This window comes from Sturnira hondurensis, unplaced genomic scaffold (genome assembly GCF_014824575.4).
Source record: "Sturnira hondurensis isolate 20B ecotype Veracruz unplaced genomic scaffold, ASM1482457v3 Scaffold0013515, whole genome shotgun sequence".
In the NCBI taxonomy this organism is placed as follows: Eukaryota; Metazoa; Chordata; class Mammalia; order Chiroptera; family Phyllostomidae; genus Sturnira; species Sturnira hondurensis.
Window position 1 is genome coordinate 6,747,372 of NW_028086146.1, and position 23,248 is coordinate 6,770,619.

At 32.9% G+C, this 23,248-nt stretch overlaps 1 protein-coding gene across 6 annotated transcripts in view; it reads right to left on the minus strand.

Annotated features, from left to right (window-relative positions):
* The window catches only part of RFX3 (regulatory factor X3), a 282,830-nt gene that overhangs the window by 70,998 nt on the left and 188,584 nt on the right, over positions 1-23,248 (minus strand). For 5 of the 6 annotated variants that reach the window (XM_037061756.1, XM_037061751.1, XM_037061750.1 and 2 more), the window contains one exon: positions 5,534-5,608. The exons of the other annotated variant lie outside the window; for it this stretch is intronic. In XM_037061756.1, the coding sequence (XP_036917651.1) occupies positions 5,534-5,608 (75 nt within the window). The remainder of the gene's footprint in view (positions 1-5,533; positions 5,609-23,248) is intronic. 6 annotated transcript variants of the gene reach the window in all.

Genomic DNA, 23,248 nt, shown 5'->3' on the forward strand with positions numbered 1-23,248 from the left:
AATGAGAAAATGACATCAAAAGTTGGCTTTAAAAGAACTCAGTCTAAATAATATTAGTAAAATTCAATCAATAACTTTGAGAAAATAAAGCTTTTATTGGATTGGTTATGTGGTCCTCTGAAAGGACTAAGCAAGTCAAATAATCCAGACTGTTTTGTAAACTACTCTTATTATGATTTACATTTTTTAAGATTCTTCATTTCTAAACCAATTTTTAAAAATCTGTGTTTGTTATATGTGTATGCACACACAAACATGTATGCACATACTTACACATATGTATGTTGTGCATATGTGCACATATGTGTGTGTGTGCGTCCCTGTGGTTAGTTGGTTAAAAAATTCCACAAGTGTGGGTATTCTAGTAACTATAACTTTGACAATAGCAAAGTTACTTTTTGTCCCCTGCCCCTTGTTTGCAGGAGAGCTTTTATTCCTGGACAGAAGCCTACAGGTCACTTTGGAAAAGCAGAAAGAAGCCCAGTAGAAGTAAAAGCCCTGAAGCGTGGAGGTGGCTCTGCTGCAGCCAGGACTGTCTCAGCGAGGAAGCCTGCCAACTGCTGAACTGTATCACCTAGAGGTAGTGCTCCAAACACTCACTGTGTATCTGGAAATTGGTTTAGGACCTACCAGATAACACTTTAAGTTGTAGCTGGAAATTAAAATCTGCATTCTACATCTTTGTATTAAACCAAGTTTTGACAGTGATAAAATTCTAAATCAGACATTAGTCTAAAACACAGTATAAGGATGAATTTTATTGAAGAGAAATTTGGCAGTTAAGTATAATTTAAAGGCATAAATACACTCCATGTATTGTCCAAGGAAAGCTGATGCCTATTATAAGATGTGTTCTTTTTCTTGGGTATTGTCTTTAATAAAATGTATTTTGACACTAGCATTCAACACCTTTAACATTAAGTAATTTAGAACTAAGTTATAACTATTTCTTCTATTCTTTTATAAGATGTCCTATAAAATATTTGTATATACTTGTGATTTTAAAAGCCCATAAAATACCACAGGAACTTTTAACCTTTATCTTTTAAAGCTGATTATTCTACTAATGAACTAACATAAATTCCTTTAAGGTTGGAAATCAAGGTAATTTCATCTTTCGAGCTTTGCATTTAACCTACATTAATCAGGATAGATTAAGGAAGATGAACAGGTCCTATTTTTCCCAAAGGAAAATACTGATTGACAAATAAAAAATATACATCTTATATTCTCCAATTAACATCTAAATGTAAATTTCTCACTTTTCCCAGATGGATTATTATCCATTAGGATTCATTTTAAATTCAGTTCACTGATGATATGCATTTTGACAAGTCTTATTCTGTCATAACTTATATTTACAATACAGCAATGGCAAGCAAAAGTGAGTATAAAACAAGGTTTTGCTTTGAGCTCAATATATTTCAGTAGCTAAAACCAGTAAAATTCATGAAACAATTATTTGCTAGATTGTGAAAAGTCTATAAAATAAAATGCTTAAAGCTTTTTATATACTTTAAATAAAATTTTTTAAAAAATGCACAAGCTAAAGAACATTATATGAAAATTGGGAACAATTAACAACATTTCTACATTCAAACTTATGATCTAAAATATCACAAACTGGATACAATATAAACCATTAAATATTAATTTATATTAATTATATCACAGAAGAAATATAAAATAAAGTCTTCAATGAAGAGAATTACAATATTCTAATTTGATTTAAGCACACTATCATGCACCTGTAGCATCTTCACACACAAAATATTTAGAAAAAATTATTAGAACAGGTTGATGTAAAGTTAAATCAAAAGTATCATTCTAAAAACATGGAGATGAATAATACCACTCTTGGCTATTGTTTTCCAAAGGGTTAGATTTTTGGAGAAAAAAGGAACAGGGTCTACTTTTAAACTGATGGCAGCAAATGGACACGGCGAGCATATATTCTCTCACTCAGCTGGTGTGCCAGAAGAAGACACTCTCTGCCAACAGTATCTGCACACATGCCCACAGAAACACACTGGATAACAAAACAGTGCATATCAAATAAATGTGCACATGATTGGTAAAGTTACTTAGAAGACTAAAGGTAAGATAAAGACTGTTCCCTTGTTTCTTACATTCACTCATTTAAAATATATTTAGTGAGCATCTGCTATGTGCCAGGCACTATTCTAGACACAAAGGATGCATTGATGCACAAAATATGTAAAATCCTTACATTTATGGAAATTTCACTTGTCAATGAATGTCTTCTGTTTGCCTATAAAATGCTACTACTAAAATAATTGCCATTATGTTGTTTTTAATAACAAAACATGGCATTTGGTGTCACTGTACTCGGTCACAGGTGGGGACACTATAAAGATTATGAAACCGACAAGTTAGACGTGCATTTCTGCCTGGATGATGATAATGACACAATAATTATAAAAGCATAGCAGCAGTGCTAAAGACTCTTAAGAATATGCTGAAAAAGGGACATGGAATGTAATGCCCCGCTCCATTGCCTAGTGTGCAGAAAGATGAAAAACAAAGCAATCACACTGGATTCCACCGAGAGGAGATGATTTCTGTGATTTGACCCTAATGAGAATTTTCTGAATTACTATGAATAATCAAATGCACAAAGAGAAAATAGGAAATATGTTCTAGTCCCTATTCCAAAATAGAATGACGATAGTTTTAAACTCAAAAATCATGATTAAGAACCTTCTTTATAAACAGATAAATATGGGATGAAAAGTATCGATAATTTCTCTGAACTTTCTGTCTAATAAAATTAACCCTTTGTAGAAAGAGATAAACCAGAGAACTACTACAAATTTGAATTCATGCCCTCTTCAAAGAATCCCACGAACTTCAAATAATTTTTTATTGGTCCTATACAGGGAGGGGGTAAAGGCAACTTATAGTTTATTGAAATTTAAAATATTAAATATAGTTAAAATATTAACTATATTTCATTTAAAAATCTCTACCAAAATTTTTCTATACAATTGAAAATCACCAATTAGGTTAACAGAATTTAAAATACCCTTAGTAGGTGGTTTTCAACTAGAATGCCTGCAGTAGTTTATTCTAGTTGCTTAATAAATCTAATAGGAATGAGGAGTGTTACTAACTTTGCAAGAACAGAAAGGCAACAGGATCTGTGCTCAGGGAGAAAGGAAAGCTGACTGGTCAGCAGAAACACTGATCCCTTCTCCATTCCTGACATGCTACCTATAAAAATAATTTGTGTTTCTAAAGACTTGCCTATAAAATGTTTTTAAATGAATTTAACTGTGTCTCAGAGGTATAATAACAATGAATCAGGACATCTAGAAAGAAAGATTATCACTGCCTCAGCAACATTTACACGCACTCTTCTGTACATGGAAATGCCTCTGGCAGCATGGAGGATCTGCCATGCCACATGATAAAAACATGAAGCCACGAAGCAACACTCATTTAACTGTTGCTTATGCAGCGGAACTCACACATTCATTAACACTATTACTTTATGAATTCTAGAAGAAAATAATAACTTCAAAAAGCCCAATATAGCCCTGGCTAATGTAGCTCAGTGGATTGAGCACGGGCCTGTGAAGCAAAGGGTCACTGGTTCGATTCCCAGTCAGGGCACATGCCTGGATTGTGGGCCAGGTCCCCATTGGGGAACACATAAGAGGCAGCCACGCACTGATGTTTCTCCTCCACTCTTTCTCCTTCCCTTCCCCTCTCTCTAAAAATAAATAAATGAAATATTTTTTTAAAAGCCCAACATATTTGAAAAGTTTTGAACAAATCAACAAATGAAAGCATACAAAAATTCTCATACCCACATTATTATTCATGAAAATACTAATGAAGATAAATAGTGCAAGTTAGAATTCAACATATAAATTTTACTAAAGTATGTATCTTAAATGAAAATGAAATGAGAACTGAGTATCAAAGTACAACTTCTTAGATTCCTGAAAGTTCAAAAAAGGTAACTGGAAACTTCAGGTTTTTTTTCTTAAGTCCCTGGATATTTTGATGAAAAGTAAAAAACAACAGTTTCACTTGCCAGTCTCAAAACACAAACACCAATTAGTATTACCTCCTCTCCCAAACATACACCCTAAACACACACAATAAATCAGCCTTTACACACAACCACAGACTCATGCCAACACAAAAGCTGTATACTTATGAAACATATAAAAGAGTGACACATTGCATACCAATTTTCAGAAAATGAAAAAAATTATATTCCTTAAAGTGTTTCAGAAACAAGGGGCAAAATAAATGTTATTTTAAAATTTATATCTATAACTTTCACCAAAATTGCAGGCATTATCTAAGTTGGCAAACCTGTTTTTATTTGACAGGATAATTCCTCTTGAAAAAGAAACAAGATAAAATACTTCATCTAAAAACAAGTGTGTAAGAACAGAGTATTTAGTGTTGTGTTGGAATTTAAAATGTAAATGTTTGAAAATACAAATCTTTAAAAAGCACAGTGAAAACATTTTCTATGAGCCAAAGGTTATAGGTATACTGAAAGAAGAATAGTATTTCAGAAATTGCATTTGGAGAATCCAATTCTGGACTTTTCAGTCACAAAATATGAAGAACTTAAAAAAATCATAATAACATCTCTAAATTTAATGTATACACATTTTCAATTTGGGAGGAAAAACTAATTCTTACTTTATTGACATTGCTATTAATTTAGCAGAAGATCTAATTCAAATGTCTATTTACCTTTTCCCCATATATTCAGAAATCATGGAAACAAAATGATTAATAGTATTTTCATTGGTTCTCCCAAATTTGAACATTTGCTGAACATATTTCTCATTCTGGCAAACTGTCATCAGTCTTCTCACACTTACCAGTGTTCTAGTGACTCTGTGTCGGGTAACCATTACAAGCTTCAAGAAGTAGTAACACTATTCCTGTTTTGTCTCAAGTATTTGTAATTTATGCCCTATCTACAGCCTCACTTCTTTTGGCCCAGTTTCATTTTTCTTAGGCCCCGAACTTCTCCAAGCAGCTATTTACTGCCCATCTTATATGACATGAATAAATAATTTTCAAACAGTTTACACGTGGGTTTGGATTAACAATCCTATTTTCCACTTAAAGAATATTACTAGACATAGAAGAGATACAATAATCTCTGTCTCAAAAAGATGTAGAGATGCAGTAATAAGCATTGGCTTCATGTTAAGTAAATAACAAACAGAAAACTTTAAATGTTGAAAATTCCCATCAATTACACTTTATGAATAAATAGCAGCTTGTTATTAACTTGGAAATGTTATAGTTGTACCAAAACAGTATAAAAACCTAGTAAAGCAGTATACTGGGGACTCTATTTTTAGATACTCCACTGTACAAAATAGCCATTAAGTGATACAGAGATTATAAGGGGCTGAGAAAGGAAGGTTAAGCAGCAAAATAAATAAGTAAATAAATAAAACAAGCATTTAGAAGCAAGCAACACATGCAGAACAAGCAGGAGATTAGTTTACACAAAGAGGCAACTTACATGGCTGTTGAGAAGAGAGCTCCTGTGAGTGGACAGACCGTCAGACTTTTGCAGCGTCTCAATCGCCATTTCAATCTGATAATAGACGTCATTAAAAAAAGGGCTCAAGACAAGATAGTAATAAAAGGCTCACTAGAGAATTTTTGATAGATTTTTTAAAGTTCAATTTCTTCCTGAATGGTGGCAAATGAACAGCTCTTACTAAACGTGTGTCTGCCATCTCCCCCACCCCCAGAGAATAAAATATAAATAAGCCCAATCACAAAAGTAAAACTTTCAAAAAGACATTCTATAATTAAAATCAGAATGGAGACCAGAGGAGCAGGAACCCCAGCAGATTTTTCTAGTTATGAGAAAAAATTCTTCACTTTCATAGTTCATAATATGATATGACTTCATAATTCAAGATGTGGGATAGTAACTACTCTTTCTAAATAGTCTCAAGCATAAAAAGCATTTAATATCTTTTCTATCCTGTCATAGAATTATAGTGCAGATTTTGCTTAAAATGCATTAATATTTTAATGCAAGTGTACAAAGACACCTTCATTAATGTTCAAAAGGTACTACACGTATCCATCCCTCTCTTAACCTTATATTAAAATCTGTAAGTGAAGGGTCTATGAATACGAACAAACATTATAAGATGTAATCATGGCCTCTACATTATGTTTTAAGATATGGTGGTGTGGAAGAGCTATTAGAAATGATAGCAGAAATGGAATGTAAAAGAGAAAATAATTCAGAGCCAACAAAGAAAAGGGGCAACCACAGAAAGTTTTATTCCAGGTCATCTCAGCACACTAAACAGAATCTAACACCTTAATTAAGTAGCAAGTGCTAATAATATATGAGATGCGTTCTTGATAACTTCATATTTAAAAGAAATCTATTCATCTGCTCCTACTATCACATGTATTATAAAGACAGGTTCTGAACACCCTGTATTTGGTTACTAGGTACTATTAACACTATTAACTACAGCTAAATAAAAATCACATTATGTAATTTAAGAGAGAAAATCCATATCATCATTTTTATTTTTATCACCTGATCAAATCAACAATTCAGTACAAGAGGTCATAAAAATATTTAATATTTTAAAGCATAGTTAACAATTATATTGGGTTTGCCAAAAAGTCCGTTTAATTTTTTCTGTAAAATAAAAGTCACATTTTTCATTTTCACCAGTAACTTTATTGATTTGCATATTTTGAGTATGTTAGTTATCTCCTGCTATTGGCTTCGAGTGAGTGGGTAGAGGCCACGGGTGCTGCTAAACATCCTCCAATGCATAAGACATTCCCACAGCAAAGAATCACTTGGTCAAAATGTCAACAGTACCAAGAAACTTTGCAAACCACTTTTGATACATTTGATCAGTCATGGCACCTTCTGCGTACACTGCACAGATCTTTTTTTGCATTTCAGTTGCATTTTTACCTTTCTTGAAATAAGAAAGTATAATATACCAAAAATGTTGTGTACCTTTTTCCATCTTCAATATTAAAATGGCTGTATAAAAATTCACCAATTTTGATGTTTTTTTAAACTCACACTGATATGACAGCTGTCACAACAGACCCTAACAAAATTGTTTCAAATGAAGTTAAAGACAACTAAGCACTACTACAGCCATCGTATGGAAAAAATGTAACAGACTTTTTGGCCAACCCAATACTTTACATTGGCTATGGAAATTAATGATTCCTTGAAATTTTAACTGCCACCTCCCACCACAAAAAAAGAAAGGATGGCAATAGCCAAAACCTTTTTTTTTTACTATCAAATTACCAATTTCTTCACGGTATAATACTTTATACACAAACACTGAGTCCCAGTTATACTTAATTTTCTTCAAACAATGAAAGAATTAATAGTTTTGATTTTATTTTATATCCTTTCCCAAAGTTACTGATTCTTCTTCTTCCCTAGAGTTAATAAAATGTAATACTAAGGAGAATGTTATGTTAGAAATTAAAGAAAAAAACATTCTTAAAATACATATTAATTCATAACATACTGCATTTTATTCTATTTACTTTTTTTCAGATCTCAGATCACTAAATTAAGTAAACTGGCTTCTAAAACTCTTTCTGTCAAATGGAATATTAATGCCGTTTATCATTATAATTGAAAATAAACTGAATATAGTGATACTGCACAAGTGAAACTAGATACATTAAATAATGTAAATATAATGAGTATACAAATATGTCACAAAAATATTAAAACTCTGAAGGACCTCAGTATTACATCTCTTAAAAAGGCACCAATAAGTGATCAAACTGAACTAACAAGCAAAAATAGAGACAGACTCATGGAGGGGCCTTTTAGGGAATGGAGGGAATGAACAAAAATGAAAAAGGACACATGGACAAGCGTGGTGCTGCAGGGGGAAGTATAAAGGAGTTAAATGGTCATAAAAATACAATAAAATTTTTAAAAATAAATGTTCTTTTTTATGATTACCAGTTATTAAAATACCTACATTTGAAATGACATTAGAAAACTATTTAACAACATTTATGAAATAGGATGGGCGAGGTATTTTCAAAACTAATACTTAAATACATACTTAAGGTTTTATTACTTTCTTTCATTTTTTTTATTGTTGTTCAGTTAGGGTCCAGCAGAAGTAAGGCCTGCTTGAGTGTGGTTGGTTGGGTAATAATATGGGAGTAACAATTTATAGTTTTAATTTGATCACTTCACCTAACATGGTATATGGTGTGCTTGAGTGTGATAGTGTTATACTACAGAATTACATGCTTATGGTGCTATTTGTGCCAGACCCTGTATTTAAAAGCTGAAATAACTTTCATACACTACTAGGAAGAATTTGCTCAAAACTTTAATTTGCAAATATGCCTATATTTTCACTAAAGTTTGAGAGTGAAAAAGTGGGAGTTAGATTTCAGTCTACCAAATAAAAATAAAATATTCTGTTTCTTGTAGCTTTATACACTTAGATGAAAGGTAAAAGCTATCAGAAATATAATAGCTGAGCAACACTGAGGGAGAAATACATGTCTGGGTTCATTAATCAGCAACCTGGAATTGTATAAAGCAGCACTTCTTTCTCTGAAAAAAAAAGTTACATGATCTGCTCCTATTACTAAATTGCTACTCTATGGTGGCCTGAGACAACTACCTAAAGGGCCAGATTATTAGAAAATGTCCTTCTCATTTCTGGCTAGCTTTTGAAGAACTTTAGGGAGGCATAGGGTCCAGCAAATATCTTGGTTCAAATTGGATTTCCTAGAGATATGCTGACTTTCTAGTATTCTTTGGACCTTGAGAATTTTGTTTATTCATGTCATTGTGTAATACAGATTTTAAAAATGGAGTATATCTTTTGGCTGTAGGAATATTCTGCCCTAATCAACTTAGGCAGTGCTGAATTTATAGAGACCAAGGAGTAGAAAACAGAAACATGAAAATAGAGGACAAGCAAGAATTAAACTTTGAATGAAGATGACGACCACCTTCTAAGCAAGCACACTGCAGCCTACTTGGAAACTTCCCAGGATTCTAAGTACCCATTAATTCTCTGAGGCTCATTAATCAGTTAGAAGAGAAGCAAGAATATCTGGTGACCAGCTAAATGAGAAGAATTTCTGAAAAACATACAAAAACTTAACATGTCTTTACCATATTTATAGTGTCAACAACAACAACAAAAAGCATTGAAGGGAATTTTTACTTCATGAAAGGACCACAGCCATTTCTTGAAACATGGGTTTTGAAAAATGCCAGTTTTCAGATAAACCCAGAGTGGTTTTAATGGGTATAATAGATTATGCCCTGCTGGTTGAAAGGTTAAACACGTAAGGGCTGAAGTGTACCTAATACACGTTTGTTGACTAGAGCCTTTTGGGAAACAAGAGTATGAGGAGAGATTAACACCCACAGGAATGTGTTACAGAAAGTGGGGATGAAGGAGGAGTTAGAAAAACAACAAAAAAACGAGAAAGAAGAGTAAAAATGAGGCATAATTTGATATTCCCATTATGGAGGATTAATCAGCTGTAATATTCCAAATGGATCACTGAAGACAACTGTACCAATTAGCCCATGATGTGCTCTTGTCCTAGTTTTATGGGGGCTATACTTATCTATGTTAGTGGCTAGGGTCTGGATAGAGGGACAGCAAACTAATTAAATAAAATATGACAGTGAATTAGGATAAATTTCTACTAGGCCCACTGAAGATGAAATTAATTTGTTAACTTTTCCACTATAATGGATCAGATATATGAGTAAATATTGGGTTGGCCAAAAAGATGGTATGAAATTTTCTGTAAAATAAGTCACATTTTTCATTTTCACCAATAAGTTTATAGATTTAGATATGTTTGAGTATGTCGGCTATCTCCTGCATGGCAAACGTTGACTGTTTTCAGTTAATTCAGTCAATTTTATCACTATCAACTTCACCTGGTCTACCCAGCTATGGAGATTTATCCAGTGAGAAATCTCTGGCACAAAACTTCGCAAACTGCTTTTAACAAGTTTGATTAGTCACGGTACCTTCTCCAAACACTGTACAAACTTCTGCATTTCAGTTGCATTTTTACCTTTCTTAATAATATTTCAAAAATGTTGCATGTTTTCTCCCATCTTCAATATTAAAATGGGTATACAAAAATTCACCAATTTTGATGTTATTTTTAAAAAATTGATGCTGATATGACAGTGGGCACAATACCATCTAACAAAATGGTTTCAAATTAAGTCAAAGACAACTAAGCACTTATTAGAGCCACCTTATAGGAAAAAAAACAAATGAACGTTTTGGGCAACCCAATATTTGTTCAAGATTCTGGGGTTTAACTAATCTCAAGAAAAAGCATACTTCAAAATCTCACACCCAAAATTCTGGGCCCAAAGTGAACTGGTAAGATCATACGCTTCCAGTTTACTGTAGATCATTCGAATCTTAAAATCAGTCTTTTCTCCTGGCTAAAAGTATATTTAGTATTTAGTGTACTAAATGACATTCCACAGTAGCCATAACTGGCATATTTAAGATAGGAAATGATAATGAAGTAAGATTGATGGAAATTTGCTTAAAAGTAGGTTCATTTATCCAGAAGATCGTTGGCTTAAATGTTCAACATAATCTTATATATCCTCTAAGAAAATGTTTCTAATCTCAAAGATATTATGTCACTGTAGTTTCATACAATAAAAATGATTAGAATATCAGGTAGTTAGAATTTACAAGTATTTCAAAAATCAAGAAATATGTAGGGTTTTTCCCCCAATAAAAATATAAATAAAACAACCCTTCCCTGCCCCCCATATCAAACAACTATGGTGCTTGCTACAATAATAGGAATCATTAGAATAGTGGATTTTCGTGAGTTTCCTTTCATACTGATGAACATAGAGCCCCACTGTATGTAAAGTGCAGCGTTACTTCTGTGTTTAAGTGTGTATGTGGAGAGAGAGATAGAAAAGTAGAGAGAGGGAGACAAATGTTTGCAAAGACATTCAAAACATAGCCCTGTCAACCAGATCACAATGGTCCTGACTAATTCTAAAGAGTGACACAGTATCTATTCATGTATAAGAAATTTCTCTTTCTAATCATAGGGGAAAAGGGGATGGACTCACATGAACAAGTATAAAGGACACATGGACAATAACTAAGTGTGGGGGGCGGAAATGGGAGGAAGGTGGGGAGCACTGGAGGGGCAGGGCTGGGAATATAAGACAGAAAGCTGTACTTGAGCAAGAATAAAATAGAAAAAATTATTTAAAAAATAAAAATAAAAAAGATAAATAAGGATGCCAAAAAAAAAGAAATTTCTCTTTTTTTCCCCCACTCTCCCTCTAAATGATTAAGGGCAACCAGAATGAATTAAATAATTAAATATTACTACAAAACAGAGGGAGGGAAGTGAAGGAGAGTTACTACTTGCTGATAAAGTTAGAGAGAGAACATGGGTAAAGTGGTTCTTTAGCAAAGGATTGACAAATAATGCCTGGCATTCCAATAGGGGCAGGCTAGTGAACATTTTAGGAATAGCAAACAGGATGAATAAAGGCACAGATAAGACAACAGAATGTAAATTCAAGGAAGAGTAAAATTGGCAAAGGATATAAATAGTTCCTTTATGGATAGGTACAGTTAGACTGCAGTTTATTGGCTGGGATCTTCAATGAAAAAAGGGAATGAAACATTGTTGAAAAGCTGTTATGGAATTGATCTAATATGACAGCACTTTATATTTCAAACTAGGATATAATGTAGGAAAGGAAAGAATCTAAAGACAGGAAAGCCACTTTGGAAGCTATGGTAATAAGGTAGCAGTGAGAATGGAAGGAATGAATATCAAGATACTTTCGAATTACAGATCTAAAGGTGGGAAATCTGAGGCAGAAAGCTTGGCAGTGCCTTATTTTTACTTGAAATGAACACAACAGTCTTTATAGCATCACTGTGTGATTAGAACACGTCAAATACACCTATCAAACACAATGACATGAATAGATTCTAAAACGTTTTCCTGCGCATTTCTCTGCTGCATAATCTTTATTCTAAGACTTCTGATCATTTTGTTATTGAAATTTCAACTCTACTGCAAACTATTATAATCAGATTAGCAAGAGGCCCTGTGACAACCTGAAAGACTAATTTGAGGCCCCAGTGATGTCTTTCCCTCCCTCCCTCCTTGCCTCCCTCCCTCCCTTCCTTTCCTCTCATTCCTTCCTTCCTTCCCTTTCCTAATCTTTTCCTTGGAGTTTTTTCATTTTTTTAAATAAAAAGTCCTTTTGTCTTTTTCTATTTAATAGTATAGAGCCAAATTTTTAATGACTAAATGATTTATGGATTTTTTTTTAATAATTAAGAAGTTGGCATGTTAAATAAACACTGTTCATTTTCTACTTAATGTAGAAAATGACTGTAGACCATGACTACACCTTCAAAAAAAACCAACCCTCAATTCTCTGAACAAAGGTATAGCATACATTTGTATGTCTTTCTAAATAATCATCCTAAGACTAAGTTGCCAAAATTGTACACATCTTCTCTACGATTACCTAATTTTGGGATAACCAGTGCTTGGGAGTTTAAACTGGTTCATGGTGATCCTGGACTACTGCCCCATAATCAGGCAAGAATCTGTGGGAATTCTTCTGAGATCAACTGGTGGGATGCTCCATTTGAAATGACATGTTTAGCCTGGAAAGACAGGCTTATAGAGCACTGAGATTATTGAAGCGGGTGAGGAAACTTCCTATGTGAAAGAGAGAATAAGAAACTGATACCCATCCCAGCCACTACAAGCACATGACTTGTTAGAAAAATGAAAACAGATCCTTTCTGGAAGATAAAAGAAGATCCATAGAAACACATATATGTACATATATACAATGGCCCAAATAGAATATCATATATGGACAAGTAGGACCTTCTCTTAATGTAAATACTGACCAGTCATTCCATTACATGCTAATAAGACAGAAGGAAAAATAACAATGATATCATTTTATTTATTGTCTTTATAGGTCAAGGCATATTCTCTTGGCTCTGAAATGGCTTTTTAATTGTTTTTAAAGACTAAAGGTTGAGATCGATATATTCAACTACCATTATAATTAAAATTTGTCTCATGATAAAAAATTCCTTTCTAGAACTGTTAACTTGATTTAAAAACAGAAGTAATACTATATGCTTCCTAATTTATCAAGTCTTTAGTCCTCATTGGATCTTCACAGTAGCTTTGTAAAATAGGAACATCAAGCAATACTATTTCTTTTCCATAGATAAGAAAATTGAGGCTCTCTGGGATTAGAGGTATTGTACTTTCTTAAGATCACATAGGTATGAACTATGAGATTGGAATCCAAGATTTATTTCTCTAAATTCAACATCATTTCCATTTTATACAAATATAACATGGAAACAAACCAAGTGGAAATAACTCAAATTGTTTTAATAACACTATTTTCTAAAGAGTGGCTTGTAAAATTAAAATTTGCTAAATGATTCACACTTAAACAAGATTTACTTTCTAATAGGAAAGTGCTGGGATGGCGGGGGAGTTGGGGGTGAAACGGAGACAACTGTACTTGAACAATTAAAAAAAGAAGAGAATTTCAAACTGATCAAGTTACAAGGCAACAAAAATTTTGAATGGATAGTTAAATTTTAATTATAATATCCATGGTTACCCTTAATGTATAATACTGCATTTTTCTTGTTAATACAGGTTACTCTGTTAACCTCACCAGTTAAATCTCATAGAGAAATAGTATTTCTGTTTCCCAGTGAAAGTGCACTAAGTGCTTTAGAGAAACCCAATGAAAAAAATACCCTTAAGACTGAAAATTTACTTTTGGGTAATTTCTCCCCTAAACTCTACAACTTTATAGTTAGTTTGCATTTGAGATCAAAACAGAAATACTTCTGCTTGGTGGCTTTTATGCAGAAAAGGTATCTGTGATTGCTGATGTGAGCATGTAGGCACTGCCTCTCCTCCTGTTACAAATGACAGCTTCTTGGTGTATGTACATATGTAGTGGGGGGACAAAGACAAAAATTTTAATCTTATTAAGCATTTGAAGTTTTAGAACTTGCAAATGTTTAATTATAAGAAATCTTTTTATTCACTGAAAATTTTATGACATCTAGAGAAAAAATTTAAATTATTATGCTTTCAACCTGAAGTTTTAGCAATTTTATACCAACTGAAACAATCCTAAAATATTTGCAGGAAAAAACATTTGTGTGAGAAACTAGCATAAACTGAACATGTTCTGAGAACATTTGTCCAATTAGAATACTGCAAACAAGACCGCTGTTCTGGGCTTCCTCTGATCATCCTGTAAAGCCCGGGTCCCTCAACCCTCCCCAGCGCCCTATGAGACTGGAGTTATTAATGAGTGACAACAGAACTATCTTCTGACACATCAACTGTATCAGCACTCAGGGCTAGAGTTATCCTTCAGAAATCGGCTGGGTTAGGATTAAATGATGAGGTTCAAGGCCAAGCTTACATTTTAAATGTATGATTTCAAATCTGCTTCTTGCAGATTATTCTGAGTACTAAAAACATTTCCCTCTGTATTTAAGTCTATATATAATTATTGAAGCAGAGGTTTTAACATTGTGATCCTGGATCAGCATTAGCAGAATCACCTGGGTGCTTGTAAGAAATGCTAATCTTGGGCTCTCCCCCATATTGAATAAACAAAAAAGCCTCAGAGCTGCGTTCCAGGTATGTGTCCCACCAATGTTTCGGAGAGGACATACTCAAGTGTGAGGACCATTACACTAAAACATGATAAAAATGTTTTTCTTTGCCAGGATCAGAATGCAATTCCTACTTCAGGGAAAATAAGTAGGGAGGTATAGGGTACTCCTACATGGTGCTAGCTAAATTTATTCAAAGGATGATTTTGAAATCTATGTATTACTTGAATTTTTGCTTTTCTTCCATTTTCATGCTACTCAATCCTACCCAAACTTTAGGCAATTTTCCAATTTATTTCAGCAACAAAAAAAGAGTATAAGCACAATTTTGGTGAATCTAAAATTAATCAATTTACAATACATTGATATTTGTGATTTAAAAAATAATGTGGTGAGAAAGGATGAAATTAACCACTTAAAAGAAGTTTAGGGGCTACTTGTGAATTTGCATTTTTTACCTGGAAGGATCAGGAGTGGCTGAAATTAGCTCCACTACTCATATTGTAAACCATTATATCCTCTGAAGCACAGTGCCTGGCCAATGGTGATTGCTTAGTAAATGTTTGAGAGAGTGAATAACTAAAGAAAATAATCCCAGCTCTAAGAACATGAATACAAATACAAAACATTCACTTTCACTCCAAAATATTGAGTAAGAATGGCTCTAAAAATTTTTACTAAGTGTAATGGCAATTTTCATTCTTTAAACTTTCAACTGTCTAATACAGGGAGGACTTTTTCTGAAACCTAGTATCAAGGTTTAATTTGAATAGCTACACGTCTTAGAGAGTCTATACTGGGAACATAAAGAGTTGTTTCCACAACATGCATTTGAGGAACATGACCAAATAGACGTTCTCTGTAATCAAGAGCTGGCCTCAGATTATTGAAAATAGTAAATCACTTTTTTGAATAAATAATATATTCACATGCTTCTCACCCTTTTTTACTTCATGAATTCCCCTAGCAAAATCTTTGTGCTTATATAAGCATATACAATTGCATATTTCTATTTAAAGACACAAACACAAAGCCCCTTGCTTTTTCATATGTTTGGAGATTGTATCTATCTATCTATCTATATTTTCACCTATCTCTATATCTATGTATCTGTATTTGTATACACGGCCCCACTTTTTTAATGGTTATACACACACACACACACATATAATTCTACTGAATGGACAAATGCACCAAAATTTATTTAACTAGTCCCTTGATGATGGACAATTAAGCTTTTCCCAAAAAAATTTTTATTGCAAATTACTGTATAATGAATATAGTTATTTATGTAGCATTTCACATATATAAGAGTATCATCAGTAGAATAAATTCATATAAGTACTCTATGGGTCAAAGTATATGTGTATTTTCAATTTTGATAAAAATTTCCATATTGCTCTTCAATTCTGTGCCAATTTGATTCAAACCAACAATGAATGAGAATGTCTGTTTATTCACATGCTTGCCACCTTTTACTTTTTCAGCTTTGCCTGTGTGAGAAATTTAAAAATGGTATTTCTTTGTAGTTTCTTTTTATTTCCTTTTCAGTGAACTTCTTGTTCATATAATTTACCCTTTTTAAAATCTTTTTATTTTCTGATGGATGGATTTTTTTAAGTGGTCTATATATTAAACAAATTAGTCCTTTGAATGTAATGTCTCAAACTTTATGCCAGGTTGTCATTTCACTGTTGCCTTTGTTTATTATGGTTTTTGTCATACAAAATGTGTTTACTTATGTAACTGATTAAATTAATACAGTCTTCATAGATTCTGGATGTTACACGATGCTTCCCTGCTATAAGAGAATAATAAAATATATTTTTTCTTCCAAGTAAAATTTATTTTTATATAGGGAATAATGTATGGAACCAATCCAATTTTCTAAATAGCTGTTCTAATGTCCCAAACATCATTTACTGATAATTCTTTATTTCTGCACTGACAGGTAATGCCTCATTTATCATAAACTACATTCCTATATGCATTTGGCCTATTTATGGCCTTTTCATTCCTGGTCTATACTGATCTATTCCTGTGCCTAAACAATTCTATTTCAATTATTATAATTTGATGTTTGAATAATTGGTAGGGTTGTTTCCATTCCACCCATACTCCATTACTATTTTGTTTTTTCTACAAAATTTCCTTCACTATTCTTACATGTCTACTTATAAACAGCTGCTCTTCTAAAAGAAAAAACCTACTGGCCCTGGCTGGTGTGGCTCAGTGGATTGAGCACCAGCCTGCAAACCAAAGGTTCAATTTCCAGTCTAGGGTACATGACTAGGTTGTGGGGCCAGGTCCCCAAGTAGGGGGCATGTGAGAGACAGCCACACGTTGATGTTTACCTCTCTCCCGGCATTCCCCTCTGTCTAAAAAAGTTAAATAAAATCTTTTAAAAAATCTATTGGTGTTTTGATTGGGATAATATTGAAATATTTTAATTTAGAGAAATACAAAATGTTTGATAATAAAAATTCTTATTTTACAAGATTTGATTTATTTTTTAGAGACAGAGGAAGGGAAGGAGAAAGCGAGGGAGAGAAATATCAATGTGTGGGTTGCCTCTCACACACCCCCTAGTGGGAATGTGGCACACAACCCAGGCATGAGAATCAAACTGGCGACCCTTGTTCTGCAGGCCTGTACTCAATCCACTGAGCCACACCATCCAGGGCTAAAATTTCTCTTTCAGTTATAAAAGCTTCTTTCTGTGTCCCTTAGGACAGGGGTGTCTAACTCATTTTCACCAGGGGCCACATCAGCCTCACAGTCGCCTTCAAAGGGCTGAATGTAATTTTAGGACTACATTTATATAGCCCTACAGTATAAATCTAACAACTGTATAAATGTAACTACTCCTTAACAGTTAAGCAAGAGCTTGGTGCTGCCACCAGGTAGAAACAAGGTGCTGGGCTGGATAAAACAAGGTGGAGGGCCAGATTCTGCCCATGGGTCTTGTGTTTGCCACCTGTGCCTTAAAAACTTTAAAAGTTTCATTCAGCATTTGAATCTTACACATATGTTATTAGTTTATTGTCTGGCAAATTTTGAAGTTTTTATAAATGAAATCTTTGCTTCTATTATATTTTCTAACTACTGTTGTTTGTATCTGGAAAAGCTACTGATTTCTTGGTATATTAATCTTATACTCAGTTATCTTATAAGTTCTCTTATTATTTGTTTTAGCTTTTCACTGGATTCTCCATGATTTTTATCAGGTATACAATCATATAATCTGCAAATTCTGACCTCTTTACCCCCTTTGTATTTTTGTATCTTACTTCCTTCTCTTGTTTAATGCATCTTTCCTATAATTTTAAAAATACAGTTTCCTTCTTATAAGGCAAGTAGGAAAGTCACTAAAACTTATAGTAAGTAAATTTAAAGTAAATGTATAAAATTATTCCTAATAATCTGAATGAAGGTAGATTGCAAAACTCCTAGCCCATGAAATTTATAAACATCAACAGTTATAATCAAAGACAATAGCTAAATTTTAAAAGGTCTCAGGAGATTCTGTGACCAATAAACAACCGCAGTTACGCATGCTGAGAAAGTGGCAATCAAATCACATGCATTTGGGGTATAAACCAATAACATGGGGACATACAGAAATCCCTCCCATTTGAGAGCTGAGAATTGTACACAGGCATTGTGTTGTTTTTCTCTCATTAAATTAAAAGGCATGGGCCAGTGGGAGAGTCAGTATTAATTTTATGGGTCTAAAATTGACTCATGTATTTCACAGACTACAATGTATTTTAATTTGCCACCAATACATTTCATATTTTATCTGGATTACCTGGTCTCCATGACTGAAATATTAGTGATTCTTTTCCTTTAAAATTTATAATGATTTCAAGCTGGTAAATTAATTTGAAATTTGACTTACAAGTATAAGAATCAAGCAAAAGTTATACTAAAGATCCCCTAGAACATACCTTACTTCCATATTTACAGGTAGAATTTATAAACATCATTAAACTTTCCTAATAGAAATTTCACATGAAATAGAATCTAGCCATTTCTGGTAAGTTACAACACAACTGCGTTCTGAAATGTTGTTTCAGTATGAAATAGCTGAATGCTAAAATAGCTCATTATACAAGTACTTTGCTTTAGAAATACAAAGGAATACGTCAGCTATGCTCAGGACAGGCTGAGGCCCCTGTCACTCTATCGTCTTATCCTTCTAGTTGATCAAGATTTCCAGGAGTGGAATGTCTTACAGCCTCAAGGGTAAAATTACTGCCTCTAGATCTTATCAGCTCCAAGGCGGGAGCAGCGTGGGACTGACTGACAGCTAAACGGAATATAGATGAAGTGATTGAGATCATGAGTCACTCAAAGTCCGATTTTATTAAGTGCTTTAAAAGTGAGGTCCCAGAACCTTCAGTCAATTTAGGATTTAGTGCAGGAAGGGGAAGATTTGTGAGACTCTCTCTGAGGAGTTTCATTTGAGGGCTCACAGTGGCCTAGGGAAAATAGGACACAGGGAAAAAGAAAATGCTAAGATCATAATGAACATGTATGCTTCTGCCCAAACAAGTGAGGAAGTATTTTTTTATCACTGAGGCTAATTAAAAGACTAAGAAAATGATTTAAAATAGAAATTACATTGTAATATATAAAATATAACGGACTCATGCATAATTTATGCACTCTAAATTAAAAATTTTCTTCTCAATATATCTTTATACATAATAATAAACAAAAGTTTTCACCTTAAGTGACTATACTGCTTTTCTGTCTCTATATAGCAACATTCAACAATCCAACATAATTCTAACTTTTTTTCCCCCTGCTAAGATACAGGCAGCTCAGCTCCTTCTAATATAGTTGTTTTCCATAAATATAAGGAAGCCCTTCAAGTAGACATGAAAAAAAATTCTGAGATATACTGCTTGGTGAAAAAAAGTAAGATGTAGTATTTTTATTATTATTTGAATTTAAAAAATGATCAAAATACAATAAAAAATGGTAATGAGACAGGGGAGAGACATTCTGCTTACATATTCACAGAATATCCCTAGAACAACACTCAAAAGAACTTGACAACAGTGGTTGCTTTTAAGGAAAAGAACTGAAGAACAGGGTGAGGAGACTGTATTATGTACTTTCTTTTATTCTTTGAATTGTGCAAATCAAGAATGCGTTACTAATTCATGTAAGTAAATTAATAAAATTTTAAAACAAAACAAATGGCCATTGGTACCATTCCACCAAAGGAATAAGATGGTAAAATCATTTTCTGGGTTGTTAGTTATATATATTCATTCTTAGGAAAACCCATTCCCTACACCAAACCCATAAATACATAAACCGAAGGATAAAGAAATAAAAGTATCTATAATTCTTAAATGAATTCTTAACTTTCTATAAACTGTACAAGCTAGGCCAAACTTTTACTTATATAGCAGCAGATGGACATTAAAATTTTCCTCCAAGTGACTGAAAGAAATGATAATATTTTACATTAATCAGAAGGAGAGACATGAACAATTTTAGTTTCAATGCATTTTCCTTGTGCCCTTTGGTGGAATCTAATTTTAGCAAAAACCTAACATTTAATTACTAAATATATATATACAGAAAGATGTAAAAATTATCTTTCGTATCCCAGTCTCAACAGTGATTAATGTAACCTTATTTAGCCAACAAAAAAATCCTCCATAAATAAGCATCCAATTATAAGCATCCAAATACCATTTTATGGAGTAGTGAGTAAATAAATCTTGTTAGAGCAGACTTAATTATTGTATACTGTGGTGTAAGATAAACTGTGTTGTGATCAGCACAAAATATCACCAACTATAATCACAAAATTTTGATACTCAAGTGCAAAATGTGTTCATTTCAAAATTTTAAAATTCTGTAAATGATATTGTTATACAAATACATAATGAAGAAAAATAAATTAGAGTTTCAAATGAATAAAAACATACCAGGAAATTTGCTGATGCAGTTACAATATCAGAGTATAGTGAGTTCAGAATTATGACCAGAGCCAACTCTTTTACCTGAATGTCCATATACTACTCAAACATTAACAATAATTAGATACTGAGAATTAATGTCATGACGTGTAAGACACTGATTGACTCAAGTGGTAACTCAGCTGAACTCATACCCTGAGATGTTCCAACAAAAAAGCTACAAAATGTTTTTGAAATTTCTTATTTAATACTACAGCAGGAAGTGCCTTTTAAATGTGTGTATATATTCACACATGTAAAACATACACATGCACATACATAATTTATATATACATGGACTCCATTGACCAAATAAATGGCACACTGGTAGTTTATAGCATAACATATTCATAAAATAAAATTTGTTACCATCATAATTTTTTTAAAACTCTGATATTTGAAAACTGATAGTCATATAATGCATAAGCCAAATTAAACTCTAAAACATGTTTATGTTAATTATTTTTTTCATTTAAGGTTATAAAACTGAAGTAAATCATACTCAAATAAAAATTCTCCATAAATGCTTCAGAGATCCTTCAAGTATGAGAAAGATGGTTTTATATTGACTATTAGGTGAGGTAAGAAGATATTAGAGTGCTAATCATTTATTTTTCTTAGCAATGGTTTCAATTTCAAATCATTATCTTTTTTTCATTGGCATATCTTGAAAAACTGGTTTGAATAGTAAAGTAAACTTTTCTTTGTGGTGGGAAGTTCTTCCTAATAACTTCAAATGAAAGAATTTCAGTAACAGACATAAGTCAAATAAATGTAAGAGAGAGTCGAGGCAGTTATTCAGAAGACCAGAGAAAGAAACCCTGCTACTCAGGAAATGAATGAAGGTGTTAGGTCTGTGTTACTTCTAAGTACTCATACTTAACTAATTTGACACCAACTGAACTGACTGACTATACATTGCAATTATTATAGGATTTATGGAATGGGCAAATTTCAGTCAGGAATTTTGTCCACAGTATAGGCTACTTCTACACAGTCGGTTGCATCAGGATTGCTCTATATAGGTGATGATAAGTTGGCTATTAAACAGGTAGAAGAATAAATTTATATGGTACAATTTGGCTCAACATTGGCAAAGAAATGGCTTGAGTGTTGACTAATGAGTTGTTAAAGTTTGTGCTCGTAGACACAGACAGCACTACAGTGATTCCCAGAAAGAAAAGGGGGAGGGGGAGAAGGAAGAAAGTAAAGGGGAATAAATGGTGATGGAATAAGACTTGACTTGGGGTAATAAACACACAATACAATATATAGATTGTATTATAGAATTGTACACTTGAAACCTATATAATTTTATTAACCTGTGTCTCCCCAATAAATTCAATACAAATTTTTTAAAAAGAAAAGATTGTATTTATATAAACTCTTTATGGTTCTACAGTGAATGAAACAGATACATAAAAATAAGAAAGCTCACTTTAATGACAAGGCACCTACCAAAACATCTTGAGTTTTAGCAGTGTAGACAATCAAAGAGCTACAAATATTCTAACACTTGGCAAGAGGGGGATGGTAGGAAATCTTAAATAGGTTCCATGGCACTTAAACTTTAACTTGACTATAGTAATAGTCGTGAATTTGTAAACAGAATTGTCACTTCACTGTGAATAAAGCAGATGAAGATCTGCAGCACGATTGAGAGGTGAATCGAAACCATCAAATATAAATTTTAGTAAGAAATACAAAGTAACATAGCAGATGTATATTTAGATAATATAAATCTATCATATGGCACTCTCAGATGTGCTTTGATGAGGATACCTATGATTGTTCCAGGCAACAAGTTATTTTTTAATTTAAATTTTACACTACTTGTACTAAAAAGAAAACTTTCTTGTAGAAAAGAAAAACAAAAAACCATTCTTAAGAAAATCTTAAATATTAATGCATTTTAAAAAGTATAAATTAACATATATAATTAATACTATGAATTTATTTTTTAGTAGTTTCCCACTATTCCCAGTTGTTATAATTCAGTTATTTTAAGTGTTAGTTTTATTTACCGATTAATAGAAATCTCACTGCAAATTGGTGAAATGGGTAACGTAAGGAGTCATGCTACTTTTTCATACAGAATATAGAAAAAATATCAAACTACAAAATTCACCCTGTTAATGTTTGCTCCTGTATTTGCATGACCTGGAATAATCGATTTAGTTCACTGACAGCACTAATAAATCTACTCAACACCTATTTAGTTGATACGGATGTTTAACAGGTAGCCAGAAACCACAGTGAAGGTAAATAGAAAACCCTGGAGAAAATAAAGTAGGGGATGGGGGCCAAAGAGATGGCATGCTATCATGAGAAAGGCTGGGTGCACACTATTTCTCCCTGTTTTTCCGTTTTCCTAAGGGCTTGATAAGTGGCAAGTACTTCCTTTTCCACTGGCAATGACATTCTGGACGGCGCTTCTCAGGAGCACTATAAAGTACTGACACCTATTCTACTGCTTTTTATTTTATGGTAAACATACAGTTATTTTTGCATCTACAACACTTT